The sequence below is a fragment of the Zootoca vivipara genome, chromosome 12 (genome assembly GCF_963506605.1).
Source record: "Zootoca vivipara chromosome 12, rZooViv1.1, whole genome shotgun sequence".
NCBI lineage: Eukaryota > Metazoa > Chordata > Lepidosauria > Squamata > Lacertidae > Zootoca > Zootoca vivipara.
The window spans coordinates 38,126,815-38,143,615 of record NC_083287.1 but is presented as its reverse complement, the minus strand read 5'-3'; the positions used below and the strand labels follow the sequence as shown (position 1 = coordinate 38,143,615).

General features: G+C 44.5%; 1 protein-coding gene across 3 annotated transcripts in view; it reads left to right on the top strand.

The window, feature by feature from the left end:
* The first annotated feature begins 1,900 nt into the window (after nt 1-1,900).
* Nucleotides 1,901-16,801, top strand: part of ARHGAP21 (Rho GTPase activating protein 21) — a 112,116-nt gene continuing 97,215 nt past the window's right edge. For all 3 annotated transcript variants that reach the window (XM_035129875.2, XM_035129876.2, XM_035129873.2), the window contains exon 1: nt 1,901-2,620. In XM_035129875.2, the coding sequence (XP_034985766.1) occupies nt 2,540-2,620 (81 nt within the window). In that variant the 5' untranslated portion in view covers nt 1,901-2,539. The remainder of the gene's footprint in view (nt 2,621-16,801) is intronic.

Genomic DNA, 16,801 nt, shown 5'->3' with positions numbered 1-16,801 from the left:
GTACTTATATATGCACATTTAGAAATGATTTTTTTCTAATTAAAATTAAAATAGAAATGCATTTCCCCATAGTAGGAGACCTGTGTGTGCCTGCTCAGGTTTGTTCCCAGGTGATGTTGGACTTGAAGGCCCCATCCTCTCTTTTCCTTCTTTAGGGATCTTTTTCTTTAAACCTGGTCTTCAAGCCAGACTTGGCCTGGGTGGGCAGCCCAAACAAAGGGCTGCCCTCTGTCAAATAAAGACACAAACCCTCTCCACCTTGAGAGCACTGTATATGAAAGCACCTCAGGAGCTTGTTTAAGTGAAGCTGGTGTGCACATACTCTGGAGTCATTAATCCAAAATAAAAACAAAAACCGCCTCTCTATACACTTGGCCTCGGGGGAATTGTGAAGATTTTCCGAGTGTCAAGACCCGACAAGGGTATGGCCTTATACAGCCTTTGGAGATATTTGTTTTTGTAGCCGGGAGTGAGGAGGGAACCTAGCGGCGAGGCCTGCTGTGCCAATAATGTCCTCTGCCAGCCGTTTGCCTGCGGGGACTTTGGGCGGCAACCGCGTCCCAGTGGACCATCCCTGCTGTTTTCCAAGCGCGGAGGCGCAGGAACTGCGTGCAGAGCAGCCAAGTGGAGAGAAGAGAGCAGGAACTTCGTTCTTCCTCCGCTGTGTGGTGGTGCCTAGCCAAGCTCGGGTTGGGAGGGGAGAGAGTCCTATTGGTTAGTTTAATTCCGGGGAGTTTGCACAAGCCGCGCCTGGGCTGTTTCGGCCTGGAAACAGATTGACTAGAGACCATGCGTGGTGCGCAGCAAACAATGGGAGGGTGTGTGCTTGCGGCTTTGCTTTATTACTACTACTATTATTATTTAATAAAACTTCCAGCACTCCCCCCTCCCGCTTCCCAGGAAGATCAGCGGCTTGGGAAACTCAGGCATTGTGCTGGCAGAAGGCAGCAAAACCGTCTTCTCTGCTCTCCCCCCCGCACCTAAAAGCAGCATCAAGGGAACACAGCGCCCAGCTGGCAGCCAGACATGGGTGCAGCTGGCACCACCGCGATTGCCTGAGGCGGCGGGACACTGTAATAGACTAGTCCTTTTAAAAAAAAAAGGGCATTGGAGCGAGGGGAGCGGGGTGTTCTTCATTTTTCCTCCCTGAAAATAGACACTGTAATGTAAACCAATTTGCTAGCGTAGTAGATGTCTCAGAACGGCCAGCGCCAGCTTTTCCAACGATTGTATAGTTGTGTGGACAACCTCCAGAAACGCGCGCTTTGCTTCCGTTTGAAAAAAAAGGGGGATAATACTAGGCGCTGCGATGCAGCCAGAGCTGGTTCTTCAGAGCGAGAGCTTATTCCAGGATACGATTTCCTAGGGAAGATGTCTGCATTCAAAATAAATGGTCCCTGTTTCGACCCTGCAACTCCAGGCGCGCCCTCCGCCGAAAAGTAGCCCCAAAAGGAACAGTTCTAGAAAGTAAAAGCACGCGCGGCATGTGTGAAGCAAGCCTGGGAAGGGAGAGAGCAGTTTGCACGGGAGGAAAGACAGGTTTTCTTCTTCGCACCTCGATTTGACCGGGAAAACCCAAATGCTTGGGCTCTTTTCCTCCTTGGCGCCTCAGGTTGCTGGCTGGGTTCGATCGACTCAAATGCCTGCAAATCGTTTGCACACAAAGCAGACTTCCGTGTCACATGCACCGTAGGATCGAGCAGAAAAAGTTTTGCAATTCCTGAGGCTTGTTTACAGTATAAGCGATCATCCGGTCCCCTTGACAGCATCCACTGGATCCTGTTTCCTCTTTCGGTGGCTGGAAGTAAAAACCGCCGCTGTAGGGACAGGGATCTTTCGCCCTCCCGCCCCGCTTCGTTTCCCCGGCCAACTTTCTCCCTCTCTTCACTTTTCCTGTGTGTGTGTGTCTATACGGAGGAGGCGGAGGCGGCCAGCGCTTCCCTTCCCCTCCGCCCTCTCCTCCCTTGTGTCTGGGGCTTTGGATAGGAGGAAGAGGAAGATGACGAGCCAGTGCAATTAGCCTAACAAGGGGCGGGTGGCGGCGGCGGCAGCAGGAGGCGCGGCGGTGGCGGCTTTTTCCCGGGCCACTGACACATCCTCCTCTTCTCCTCGCCGGGGCGATGAAGGGGGACTTTTCGGAGTTAAGCTGGAAAAGTCCGGCAGGATCTTCTCCCCCCGCCTCCCGCGCAGCTCCTTGAAAAGTGGGAGGAATCCCTTCCCCTCCCTCCCCAAAGACCCCACCGTGGAGACGGGGCTTGGCTGGGATCTGTGTACACATTCCTCTTTTTTTGTTGCCGTTCCCCCCACCAAGAGGCGGATATATCTATACTTCTATATGGTTGGTGGGGTGTGTTTTTTTTTGCTCGTCTTAAAAGGGAGAGGCTTTGCTGTCTTCGGTGCATGTGGAAACTGTTCCCCGCTCTTCTTTTCTCCGCGCTCCCCAGATATATATTTTTTAAATTTTATTTTGATGCGTCGTCCCCCCTCCAATGTGGACTCCGGCGGATCTGTGCTTCCTTTGTAATTGGGAAATGAAATAATGGCGACCCGTCGGGCAGCGGGGCCACCCGGGGGAGATGGAGACACCCAGCCGCCCGAAGTCGCCAGGAGCTGCAGCCAGGTAGGTAGGGGACGAAGAAGGAGAAGCCGGGGGGGGGAAGCAAGGGCGGGTCCCGAGTCCGGCCCGAGCGGCGTTGGCTGGGTCGGGGGGCGGCGGAGGGAGAGGCGAGAGGGGTCGGGCGAGCGAGCGAGCGCTGCTCCTGTGTTTATGAGCTGGAGTAGCCAGCCAGGGGCGGTAGCTGCCGCGCGCGGGGAATGCCTTGGGATTGGAGCGGCTTTAATGGCCGCCCCATCCCTGTTGCCTGCCTGCCTGCCTGCCTCTTCCCTTCCTGCCCGCCCGTCCCGGAGTTGCCGGAGTTGGGCGCTAGGAGTTGGCGGCCGCCCCCGACCCTCGAGCGAAGGAAGGGAGCGAAGGGAAGGGGGGGGGGAGAGAGAGCAGGGGAGGGGGCGGGAAAAAGAGAAAGTTTGGATCTGCCGCCTTCTCCCCCCCCCCCCCCCAGTCCGCACAATGTTTAGGGTGGGATTTGTTCCCGCGTCTTCCATCGCCCCCAGCCTTACCGTGGTGTGAAGAGAAAGAAGCCCTCTTTTCTTCCTTTCTCTTCCTCTCCTCTCCCCCCCCCCCTCCGCCCAGCCCGTCCCCATTTAAGACTTTGGGGAGTCTCCCTCTCCGCACCTCCTCACTGAAAAGACTTGTTTTCCATAGAGAGCCAATTGCTCGAGATCTTTGATGTCTTTTGAAAAATCCCTTTGGAAACAACAGCCCTTAATCTTTCCCTACTTCTCCCCCCCCCTTCCCTTTGTCCCATTGATCTGGTGGGGTGGGGGGAGAGGGTGGCGCAGCCTTCGTGTGTATGCATATACTGTATGTATGTGTGTATTTTAAGACTCTGAATGACACTCTTCCATTTCCCCCTCCGCCTGGTGTATGTGTACATATTTTGCTTTTACAGGCCAGCTCCAGCAGATTCCAGTGTGTTTTAGACAGTGTTCCTCTTCTCTCTGCTCCCCTGTCCAGAGTTGTTGCTGGGATATTCCTATGTGCATCTTTAATATGGAAAGTTGTATATTTTTAATGCCTCAACGGTGGCACTGCACATTTGAGACTAATAGCTTGTCCTTAGAAAGGCCCCTGTTTCAACTCTTCATCCCAGGCTCCATATTAATAGTACTAATAGCATTAAATCTCCGCCAGCGCTGTGTGTTTGTTCTGCACTACACATCAAAGGTGACTCCTCTTATTCAAATTTTTATGAGGGTTTCCGATGGACTGAGGCATGCTGGAGTATCGTGCTGTGTCTGTGTTTATACGGAGCATATGGTATGTGAAAGTTTCATGCCCCTTGCGTGTAAGTCCTTGTGAGGTGGAAGTGTCCTCTGTGTCATTTTATTATGCTATATATACCCTTGCTTAATATATAAGTGAATTGTAGCTGCATTGCTGTCAATACCCTTTTTGAGAAATGGAATGTGACACTTTTTAAAAAATATTGTTTGTTTAAGAGGGGAGCCTTTAATCTACTGTTCTGTCCTTGGCTTACCCGAGTGCTTTGATATAACAGTGCCACGTGGTATTGTAAGATCAATCCTCTGTTAAGTGTGCCTTCTAATATTCCAGTGGGATAAGTTCTGAGTAGAAAAACGTGGTGGAGAACTGTAACAGGTTATTGTTTGTGGCTTAGCATTCAATGATCTTTGCAAATGATAGCAACAGATAGATTCTACCCCTCCCCTAATATTGTGTGTGTGTGTGTGTGTGTGTGTGTGTGTGTGTGTGAAACATTAAAGCAGAGCAGTGAATGAAGAAAAACAGCTACGATTGATAATTATTTCTCAGTAGTTTGTGCACTGTATAGAAGATGTGGGATCCTGGGCTCTCTGAGACCATTCCTATAATCTGCCTATCATTAGCATGGTAAACCATAATGAATCCCTTCGAGTTGAGGCATATAAAATAGGTAAGATGATACCTTTTCATTGAACCAGCTCCTGTTTATGAGTGCATACAAGCAGTACAGTTCATAGAGACACTTTAGGTTGTGGGGAGCAGTATGGCTGTCTTTCCACCCTGGCAGAGTTTTTATATCCTAAATAAAGATTGCATTTCATTAACAAAAACAGCATTTCCTGTTCTGTGTACCTCATTCTATGGCACCAATAGAGCAGTACATCTTTCTACCAAACTCCGTTAGAGCTGGACCCTCACAGTGGAGCCGGCTGTTTAGTTGGTTCTTCAAAACGAGCAATTCCAAGGTGGACTTACTGGACTTTTTAATTTTCATTTCGGGCGGAATATCAATTTTAATGCAGCTTTCTTTAGCAGTATCTCAGTTTAAAACTGGAATCGCTTACTGTAGGGTAGGTTTAACCAGAGAACACCGGGAATGGTGTATAATTGTCAACAGTTATGGAGACTTATTTCAGTGTTTTTATGGTCAAGTTTAACATGGTGTTTGAATTGATCTTTGAGGTTATATTTTATGGCATAAATGACAGCACAGGTTTTGGAACACAATTTGGATGAATGAACCTTAGCACCTTTGTACACGGAATAGTGGTGACATTTACAGAGTAGGCATGCAATATACTTCTATCGAATGGCAACTCTATTTGAATATTTTCTTATTTAAGTAAAATTTCATGATGCTTTCTGGTGGCCAGACATAGGCTTGTACACTCCTTCTTCCCTTCCCCCTTCTCTTTGGGGGTTTAATGCTAACTATGGTTAAGCATTGTGTCTGAACCTCCATAAACCTGGTTACTGTTAACCATAGTTTGAAACTAGCTTCTAATCCTTGTTTCAGTCTCTTAATTTAGAGGTCAACTGCTTTTGCTGGTTCTGTCATATAATAACTGAACCATTGGTAATACTAACCGAAATAGGAAGAGTGGAAAATTTCTGGGGAGAATGCCTGTGAGCCAAAGGGGTGTGTGTGCGCACGCGCTCTTGATTGCCACGCCATGGTTTGGTGATTAGGCATCATGATGTGTGAACTAGTCCAGTGCTGACAATAATACATTTTGGCAAATACTACAGTTTGCTGCTGTTGCATTTTAGAGTTTCTTGTTAAATATGAGAACAGAAGAATATTATGTACATCTGCTTTTCACTCTATGCCACTCTTGAGTTTATATGCACTTGTCCATATTCCTCTCTGTGCAGGGGAAGGGATCTCCTCTTCATCTTGTTTCATGCCACAGTGAGTGGGAGAAAGGAAAAGGGACCAAGTCTGAGGCCTTCTGAAATCTCTTCTAACATATTTCCCAGAAATAGTGAACTAGACCAGGGCTTGACAGACTTAAAAGTGGGAGTCTGAATACACTGTCCTGGTTTGCAGGGCATGCTAAGCCAAACCAATTTAAGCAAGACCATGCACATGCACAGACTCCTAGAGAGGAGCGTGCAGCCACTTTGACCATCCCCATTCTTTTTAGCTGTTGTGCTGTGCAAGCCACAATTTGCTTGAGTGTGTGTTGTCCAAACTGGGACACATGATTAAACTCACCCCTCACTAAGCATGAGCTGTAGTTAAGGACTTAGTTTTGCATGCACGGTGGCCACAAGGGCCAAGAAGGAGCAGAGTGGCTACAAGCTCCTCTGAGAGGGCCATGCACTGTGTGGTCTCACTAAGGCAAGGTTTGGTTTAGTGTGTAGTGCAAACCAGCTCACTCTCTCCTTATGGGTGCCTTTCACATGTTCCTCTTGAGCTACTTCACAGATAGGAACATGGCTTTGTCTGGTATGGTGTGGGTGCTTTTTCTGGAAAGCTGAGGAGAATTCTGGGATATCCTCACATTTTATCGTTGAATGTTACATTTGTATGTGTATGAATCAGATGTGAAAACAATCTAGAACAACTTCAGAACAATCCCACATACTGTGCAATGTTTTGGCGTTATATAATGCAATTCCATTCACAATGTGGTAATCTCTAACATACTATGGAGCAACAGATGGAGTTTCATTTATGAATATAATTAGCCATGCAGTCGAAAGTATATGGATAACTACTTTAATGTATGTGTTATACTTGTCTTTAAACTCAGTTTCATGGCTTTATTGCTGGTGTTGTGATGACATGAGATGTTAATAGTCTTTAAAAATGGATGCTGTGACTCATTCAAACTCAGGAGGTGTTTACATTAAATTCTTAATTACAGGAGGACTAATTAGTACTGAAACTATTCATGTACCAACTTCAGCACCATTTCATTTCTGTGCGGCTCACTATTCATGCAGACCTAATTGGTCTTGGTTTTCCATCCCCTCCCATCCCAAACACCACTGAGTGATGGAGAGTTAATCCATATCTCTTCCTCCACAATACAGTTGAGATAAAATTCTAGCCATATACCTGCACCTTGGCTGGTGGAATTGATTAGTTCTCTTACTGCTGGGCTTTTTGTGGGGGGGAGGGAGGACTCCCTTAGGAACTGCTGTTGGATAATGTAGAATGCTTTTTGCAAAGGTTGACTGATTCACATGGCTACTTTTGTGGTGGTGGCGTGGTGCTAACACGTCATGTGATAAAAATCACAAGTTGTCTGGACCTTAGGAATGCACGTTGTTGGTTTTTAAATGCACACCCTCGAAAACTAGGAGCTTGCAAATGCAAACTGACACTTTGCAGGTTTATTCAGAAACAAGTCCCATTGACTTCAGTGGGATGTATTCACAAATTAATGCATGTAGGACTGCAGACTTTCATACAGGGCTAGTGTTTTTGTTTGAATGCACCCTCTGTAACATTTTTCAGAAAAATAATGACAGGCAAGTCTTGTTTTCTGTTTAGCTGCCTGCATAAATGAAATAATGCATTGTATGAAGAATGGGATGAACACAGGTTGGAACTCAACAAGAGAAGTTTCCAGTCATTGTCTGAAACTTCCTGTAACATGTTGGTAATTAGTTGCTCCTGGGGGCGATCATCTATAATGGTAGATTGTGTGGCTGTGAGTTCAGTTGCATTTCAGACATTGTGGTCCAACTTGGACAATTGTGTTGGATCACTTGTGTGCTTCCTCCTCCCCATTCCTCTTCTCCTTTGGCTGCGAAGAGTAGATCAGAAGCACCCACTTCTAAACTAATCCGTTTCTCTGGGTTCATATGGAACAGGGTGCTCGTTCCACAGGGTGCTGTGATCTAAACCACAGAGCCATTTGGGCTTGCCGATCAGAAGGTCGGCAGTTTGAATCCGCACAACGGAGTGAGCTCTCGTTGCTCTGTTCCATCTCCTGCCCAACCTAGTAGTTTGAAAGCACGCCAGTGCAAGTTGATATATAGGTAAATGTGGCGGGAAGGTAAATGGCATTTCTGTGCACTCTGGTTTCTGTCACGGTGTTCCGTTGCACCAGAAGCAGTTAAGTCCTGCTGGCCACATGACCCGGAAAACACTTTGTGGACAAACGCTGGCTCCCTTGTCCTGAAAGCGAGATGAGTGCCGCAACCCCATATTCGCCTTTGCCCAGACTTAACCGTCCAGGGGTCCTTTACCTTTTTACCTTCTAGTTAGTTTAGAAGTGGAAGCAAAAGTTTTCAGACTCCTTGAGGCCACCACAGAGGAGGGAGAGGGAAAGGAGGTGGTAGGACCATGAAAGCTTGAGCCTTGGATATGCAATGCTAAATATTAGTTCAGTGTTAGATTCAAAAAGGCCTAGTGTTGTGATAAATGGCTCTTTCTTGGTTTCATTTTCCTAGTTGCAAAATTAGACTAACTGTGTACTTTGTACATATTCAGCAATATGCTATTACTGTAGGATCTTACATTAAAATATATAATACTAATACAATATCTAAAATTAGATACAAGTTTTTATGCATGCGAGCTGTTTATGTAGACAGGTGTGTCCAAGGACTGTCACAATGACTATCAGGAGAAAAGTAGCTTGGCGTGAAAGGGCTTCATAACACTTATGTGACACTGAAATAGCACCTTGCCAATGGGGGATGGACCACTGAGCTTTCTATGTGTTTACCTCTCGTCAATCTTCTTGTTGGCTCCCCTCAGACTCGACACTAATCTAGTAAATGGAATTGCTATGTCACTTCAGGTCAGCCTGCTGCATGGGGGGGGGGGGGACCCTTAGTGTTCATTTTGGACACTGACAAGGATTTCCTTTGAGAATGGAAAATCTGTGTTGCCAGTTAAGTCTTCATTTGCATTTAAATACTGTACTGCTGTAATATTAGTGAGTTTCAGTGTGCATTTATTCGTATATTTCTGTATAGCAACTACGGTATGTGGAAATTAAATGGTGCTCTGGCAAAAGATGCCCGTTTTAAAAAACTGCTAGCATTACTTTCTCAAAAAAAAATGTGACAATTGCCATCTTTATCATTTTCTTTTTTAAAATAAATATCATTTTTTTACAAAGAATAATATAGAAAAATGCAAGGATAAATTGCCCCTTCCTATAAAAAAACCCAAGAGTAAACAAAATACTTAAGTAACTAAACCAGTGTTAAAACTTTGATTTTTTTTCATGTTTACTTTGTCCTTTCCTATATAAAATAAATAAATAATTGGAGGTTATCACTTGACTAGAATTCCCCTCCGGAATATGTTTGCATGCAGTTTGGATTATTCATAAACTTTGTGTGCCATACTTTTCTCATGCTCTTCTCCAAAGCTGACAATTTATTCTGTGTTTACCCTTTTAATAGTGATATTTTGCACTTGGAAGAAGCTGTAGCAAATTATGTACACAAATGCAGCTACTCTAAAATAACAGTTTTAAATGTTTGTTGCTGCGAGAAGTTTGCTTACTTGGACATTTTCCTAAGTAGTTACTGAAAGTATAAGCTAGAAATAGGAGAGCATATGCATAACATTCCAAAGGATTTATGCTGTATATATCATGGGGACAGGGAACCTTTGGCCCTCGGATGTTATCACTCTCCAGCATGCATCAGCCTCAGCCCTTCAAGGTCCATGATTGAGGATAATGGGAAATGTAGTCCAGCAACATTTGTAGGACCACATCCTTGACTTAGAATGCTGTATACAAAATTGACTTCTTCTTTCCTAATGTCAGCAAAGGTCTTGAATTGCTAAGTACACTGAGCAAATACCTCTGGGACTTCATATCAAACCATTAATTTCAGATGGAATATTTTCTTTTGAGCTGATCCAATCCCAATGAAGGGCGCGGGTGGCGCTGTGGGTTAAACCACAAAGCCCAGGGCTTGCCGATCAGAAGGTCGGCGGTTTGAATCCCCGCGACGGGGTGAGCTCCTGTTGCTCGGCCCCAGCTCCTGCCCACCTAGCAGTTTGAAAGCACGTCAAAGTGCAAGTAGATAAATAGGTACCGCTATAGTGGGAAGGTAAACAGCGTTTCCATGTGCTGCTCTGGTTCACCAGAAGTGGCTTTGTGATGCTGGCCACATGACCTGGAAGTTGTACACCGGCTCCCTCGGCCAATAGAGCGAGATGAACACCGCAACCCCAGAGTCGGTCACAACTGGACCTAATGGTCAGGGGTCCCTTTACCTTTACCTTTAACCCCAACAAAGCCAGTAGAACTAAATAGGCTGAAATCCTAGCAGGATTTGAGGTAAAGCAGCAATGTTATCAGGACATTTTAGTGATATGAAATGGTTTAATACTGTATTCTCTTCCCCACCCCTTACGTTACTCTGTGCACTGTGTCTTGGTCACGCTGGGAAACACTTGATACTAAATAAAACTACAAGCCGTTTTAGACTCTGTGAAACAGTGCAACATAATTATTATTTTTTGTATTGACCAATGACCTTCATTTATCATGAAAATTGCAAGCAATTTTGTACATTCAACAAAAGCTTTGTATACTTCTGTTCTAAGCGCAATTACGTCTTGAGCACTTCAGGGATAGAACCATATCCCAACTCTTGCAGAAATGTTTCTCTGCTTAAAAACAATCTACAGTCTGCTAAGGAGATTCTCTTACATATTTCAATGGATGAATGGCTATTCTGAATCTAGCTATTGTTAGTGTTGGAACACCCGGAGGTTATCAGGGCCACACCCGTATCATATCAGGCTGTGAAGAGGCCCTTTCACCTTCAACATAAAGAGTAATGTGATGACTCAAATGTATTTGCACTAGAGTAGATAAAATATAGTACCCACGAGTCAGCAAGAGGCTTACTCAAGATGTGGACTTTGTCTAATAACTTCCCACCCAATGAATTATGTAGGGGCAATGCTGAACAATTTTGCAATTAAAAACCCCAATAAATATCCAGTACAGAATAGACTATCATCTTCTATCTAGAGGCCAGACGGTGTCAGAAGTATTGCACAGACTCATCTTGTTAAATGCCATGTCTTAAATTGCTGGTTTTTCACAAGTAGCCTGTGAATGAAATGGCAGAATTAGCTCCAGCAGCTATTGGATAGATACCGGTAGCAGATTTAAACTTTCCAGAGTGACTGTATCCCTTTTCCTTGACAATGTAGGCAGTCTTGCTCATACCTTTGACTTCAGTTGTGCGGAGGAATCATTCTGTTATTATATTCATTCTTTTCTCCCTGCTGGGGAACATTCAATTTGCAGTAGGTCCAAGAGGCAAATCCAGTACTGTGGTGAGTAAACCACTTTTGACAATAAGTCCTGCATAGTATCTGAATCTTGCTAGCTGTCCCAAGTTTACATCCTTTACTATACAGTGGTACCTCATGTTGCATATAGGATCCGTTCCGGAGCCCTGTGCCCAGCATGAGAAGTACTCAACATGAAATGCCGCGTCTGTGCATGTGCGCGGCGTGATTCGGCGCTTCTGTGCACGTGCGTGATGTCATTCGTCGCATCTACGCATGCGCGAACCGGGAAGTAACCCGTTCTGGTACTTCCGGGTTCGGCGCGTACGTATCCTGTGTCGTACGCAACCTGAAGCATACGTGACTAGAGGTATGACTGTAATAGTATTGCTTCTTATTTCTTTATTCTGTTTTCCCAGCCACTGTTGCTTGTGACAGTAAATGATACACCCGTTCTAACTGCAAGTACTCCAAATAATATTTTCTTTTGTAGTTAAAACATTACCTGTGTGATCTTACTGTTAGTTTGAAAGGGAAGAATTGTGTAATGACTTTAAATAGTTTCAGTAATAATGTCTTCCAAAAACCAAGTAAAAGTCTTGGCTCTATTTCTTAACTAGCATTGCATTGTACATTCCTTACTTGGATTTGCTGAAAGAGGGCTGTACCCCTGTGGTGCTGATTATATTTCTGGATTGCAAGTTTCAAGTAGATCTTGGCAGATCAAAGGTTGCAGCTGAAGTCTGCGCATGTTTACTCAGAAGTAAGTCCTACTGGGTTTAGTGGGACATACCGTATTCTCAAGGAAATGTACATAGGAGTGCATCCCTAGTGCACACTCATTTATTTAAGACCTTATGAAAGGTAGTTGATATGCAAGAGAATGGCAAAGGGTCTCCAATCAAATGGAGTCTTTGAGTGGTGCATTTACTCCTTGATAATTTTTGCATTGTTTTGGTCAAGGGGTTATACGGTACTATAAGTCTGTACACATTTTGATATTGAAGGACACTTCGCTAGCATAATTAGTTAAGTATTGCCTAATGTAAAATTGCCTAATGTATATATCAAGCTCTTCTGGAGCCTGATTTGTGGGATGTTGGCCTTCTGGTTGACGTAATATATCATCCTTCCTATGTTTTAAAGAGACGTAGTGATGCACCCACTGATAAAATCATCTTTAGACAGGGATGAGCTAGCCAGGTTTAGGGCTGCTTTTGAATCTTCCACTGTTGAAGTTGAACATATGGTGGCCGAGTAACTGCGGAGTAACTCCACTTCTGGATAACACTTTTCTAGAACCCGTTTCAGTCAGGCCCTGGTAGATCTGCATCTGGAAGCTGATGGAGAAAATTCTTCATCTTGATAATTTGGATTTTTTTATTATGCAAATTGATTCAACCCCCACCTTGAACATATAAGACAGGCATAGGCAAACTTGGCCCTCCAGATGTTTTGGGACTACAACGCCCATCATCCCTAGCTAACAGGCCCAGTGGTCAGGGATGATGGGCATTGTAGTCTCAAAACATCTGGAGGGCAAAGTTTGCCTATGCCTGATCTAAGAACCGATGGCCCTGCCTCTTGAGTAGTTCTGTTGGCATGTACTCCAGCGGACCTTCACTGACGGATAGTTTAGACTGTTGGGGATTGATTGTATTCCGCAGGGATATATATATATATATATATATATATATATATATATATATATAGCAGTGGTTAATTCTTAAAGGACACAACTGAAACAGCAGCGTTTTTACTTGTTTGCAGAAAGTAGAGATGAAACTGTTCAGATTTCCCTGGGGAGTCTTATTAATTTGGGGGCAGCTCCAAAAGAGGTCCTGTACCTGGTTGGGAGTTAATAGGTGAACTGTAGAAAGTCACATGGTGTACTGTAACCTGAATTTATGAGCAGAGACGTAAGAAAAATTGGTTGATAGAATTGGAAGCCAAGATTCTGCCAGCACACTTCTGTATGCAAAACAATTGACTCCCAATTCCACATTTGCATTAAAGGATTGCACTCCAAAGGACTGCCTGGGTTTTTTTTTGTAAGTCCTACAAAAGCAGGTGTGAGTAGGTGGTAGTGGGATGAAACATGTTTCAAGCAAGTAATTTCTGCCATCAGAATGTATGGTTAAAAATGAGCAGCAGATTCAGGAGAGGGCAGATGAGAGGAAGATCCCGTTGCTCCATAACATGTAGCCTGTTGTTTGCAGCCTAAGTTTTAAATAAATCCCAGCAAGCAAAAGTAGTGGTTTGGATCCAGCTTTACTTAGTTGCCCATTACTTTCCCATTGAAATGAATGTGAAAAGACAGTCATCGTTATGGGAAGTTCCACTGAGTTCAATGGAATTCAGCTTAATCTGGATCCAAACCAGTATTGTCAGGTAGTGGAGCAGCGCCGTCCTTGTCTGGAAACTTGTGTTTTTATGGTAGGGTTGGACTCAGGTTTTGCCGGCTGCAATTCTGAAGAAAACAAGTGCTAGCCACTATTATGTGGAAATTGTACCAGTATTGCTGTTTGGAATGTAAATATTTTGGAGTTCAGAACAGCTTGTTGAAGTGTGGACAGGCCTTGAAGCTGCATATTGGCAGAGTGATGACACTGTATAGATTTCCATTACTCTTTGCGGAAAGGTAATGTATGTACTGTACTTCTGTTTCTACTGTACTAGGTACCTTTGTGGCAGTTTGAGTGCAGCATCTCCTATAAAGAAACAACTAAGGAATTAGGAAAGCATATTGTGGCGGTAGAATATCCTGAATTCCAGCAAAAGTACATACAGACCCTATATTTTGTGTCCCTTTGGTGTAGTGGTTAGAGTCTTGGACTATAAGACCTGGGAGACCATGAAGATGAGTGGGTGACCTAAGACCAGTCACTGTCTCTCAGCTTAACCTTCCTCACAGGGTTGCTGTGAGGATAACATGGGGAGAAAGAGAACCATATATGTCACCTTGATCTCCTTGGAAAAAAGGTGGAAGATAAATGTAATAAATAGATAACTTTTACCCCATTAAAATGTGGTGTTTTCAAAGGCAGACATCATAAGCTCCTATGCAAGTAGAAAGGTGAGGAAAATATATTATCAAATGTTGTTTTTCTTCTGATCAAGGGCATGTTCCCAGTTCTAGTAAACTAGGGATGAGAAATCTCTGCTCAGTGGTGATGGGGATTAGAGTCCAACAGCTGGAGGGACACAGGTTCTTCACCCCTGTTTTAAATAATATATAATTCAGGAGAAGGGTATTGATTGCTGACCTCAATGTGTGGCCTGGCTGGTATGGAAGGCAGTGCTTCTTCAAATATTTGGGCTCCAAGCCATTTAGGGTTTTAAAGGCGAGCAGAAGCGCTTTGAATTGGGTCCAGAAGTGAAAAGAGACAGCTTGTGAATTTCTGGCGGGAAATGATTCCTAGGCACAGTGCCAGTCAAAACTCCAGATACTAGCATTCTGCACAGAAGTTTCTAAACCATTTTCAAAGGCAGATCTATGTACAATACATTGCAGTAATCCAAATGGGATGTAATCATTGCATGGGTAACCATGGCTAGGCTATCTCTGCCCAGGAGAGGTTGCATTTGGTATAAAGCTGATGAAAGGCACTCCTAACGTAAGTGATGCTGATCTGCATAATTAGCCTCTTACCCTTCTTTGTCCAAGACTTTAAGCAAATGCTGTGAAATACACGTGTTTTTAAGAAACCTACTAATCTTCATATATGTGTAACCTGTTTCTAATACTGGTGGCAAATTGCATAAATAAACTGTGGGGGAGTTTATTAGATTGTGTACACTCATTAATAGGAGTCTAAAACCCCACTGCTCAGGAAAGGTATACTGAAATGTTGCTACCTTGATGTTGCTTGCATTATTTGGTAAAAGGCAAAACAAAGGCGAACCATTAACTTTGGCATTCTTCATCTTTACCTAAAGAATAGAAAAATAATGAGTAAAAGGTCTACAAGTATTCAATAATAAAATCATAGAGTTGGAAGAGACACTGAGAGTCTCATGTTCTACCAACTGAGCTATATTGTATGGGATGCAGATGGCGCTGTGGTCTAAACCAGGCACCCCCAAACTGCAGCCCTCCAGATGTTTCGGCCTACAACTCCCATGATCCCTAGCTAACAGGACCAGTGGTCAGGGATGATGGGAATTGTAGTCCAAAACATCTGGAGGGCCGAAGTTTGGGGATGCCTGGTCTAAACCATTGAGCCTCTTGGGCTTGCCGATCAGAAGGTCGGTGGTTTGAATCCCTACGGCGGGGTGAGCTCCCGTTGCTTTATCCCAGCTCCTGCCAACCTAGCAGTTCAAAACCATGCCAGTGCAAGTAGATAAATACCGGTAGGTACCACTGCGACAGGAAGATAAACAGTGTTTCCGTGCACTCTGCTTTCCGTCATGGTGTTCCATTGCGCCAGAAGCAGTTTAGTCATGCTGGTCCAGAAAGCTGTCTGTGGACAAATGCCGGCTCAGCTCCTTCGCCTGAAAGCGAGATGAGCACCACAACCCCATAGTCGCCTTTGACTCGACTTAACCGTTGAGGGGTCCTTTACCCTTTTACCTTCAGCTATTGCATTACTTTGAAGATTCAACACTTGTTTGCATGCCAATTTGATAATGGATCTCTTCCTCTTATTTACCTCCCCACTTTGCAGGGTCTCATTGAAAAACTCCATTTGCTTTACAGAAGAAATGTTGAGGAAGGTCCCACAATTAGTGCAGTCACCTTCACTGGGATGACAGTGGCTACTTCCTTGGTTCTCAAATCTTCATTGGCATTTGTAAATAGGCTTCCTTAGTTGCTGTGGTAATAGCAACCCCTCCCCTTCTTTAATTTCAGGACCTCAAGTGGGTTTTTAGCAGCCTTCATAACCTAGGGTAGCAGGCAGCAGCAGGGGTTAATTATAGAAGGTACAAACTTCTGAGGAGAAATTAATCCCCATAGGTGAGAGGTTCTTCGTTAGATCAAGTTTTTTTTTTTTTAATAGGAGGGTCTTTGGGGCTTACGGAAGACCAAATACAATTCCCATTATGCGTTCTTTCAAAACTAAAGCTGTTTCTCCTCCAAAATCTAAACAAAGAGCCTCTTTGGCGGAATGAAGCAAGATTCCTACGAAGTGTAAACAAGTCAGTAGAAAAAGATGCCAAGCAAGGACTAGGGTGAATAAATGCAGAGTTTTGGCTAGCATGTACCTTTGGGTTCAGTGAGGCTATGATGGAAATCAAGGTGGGCAGCTCTAGCTAAGCTTGCATAGCTAGGCCTGTCCCCAGATGCACTGCCTGAGGAATATGATTTTGATGTTTGCTGAAAGCTTCTACTCGCATTTAAAGAAGCAGCAATGCCAAATGGGAATACAGTGGTACCTCATGTTGCGAACGGGATCTGTTCTGGCAGCCCATTTGCAACGTGAAGCGCCGCATCTGTGCATGCGCGTGACACAATGTGGTGCTTCTGCGCAAAGCGTGATTTAGCATTTCTGCGCATGCACGCAGGTTACGGACGCACCAAACCCGGAAGTAACCCATCCGGGACTTCCAGGTTCGGCGCTTCCATAACCTGAAAAGACGCAACCCACAGCGGACGTATCATGAGGTATGACTGTATAAAAACAGGATCTAGAAAAGCACATTGCTCAGCTATAGCTGTTGCAGGTTATAAACTCCTCTGTAAGGAATAAAACCCCTAAGTTTTTTCTCCACTAGCAGAGAGA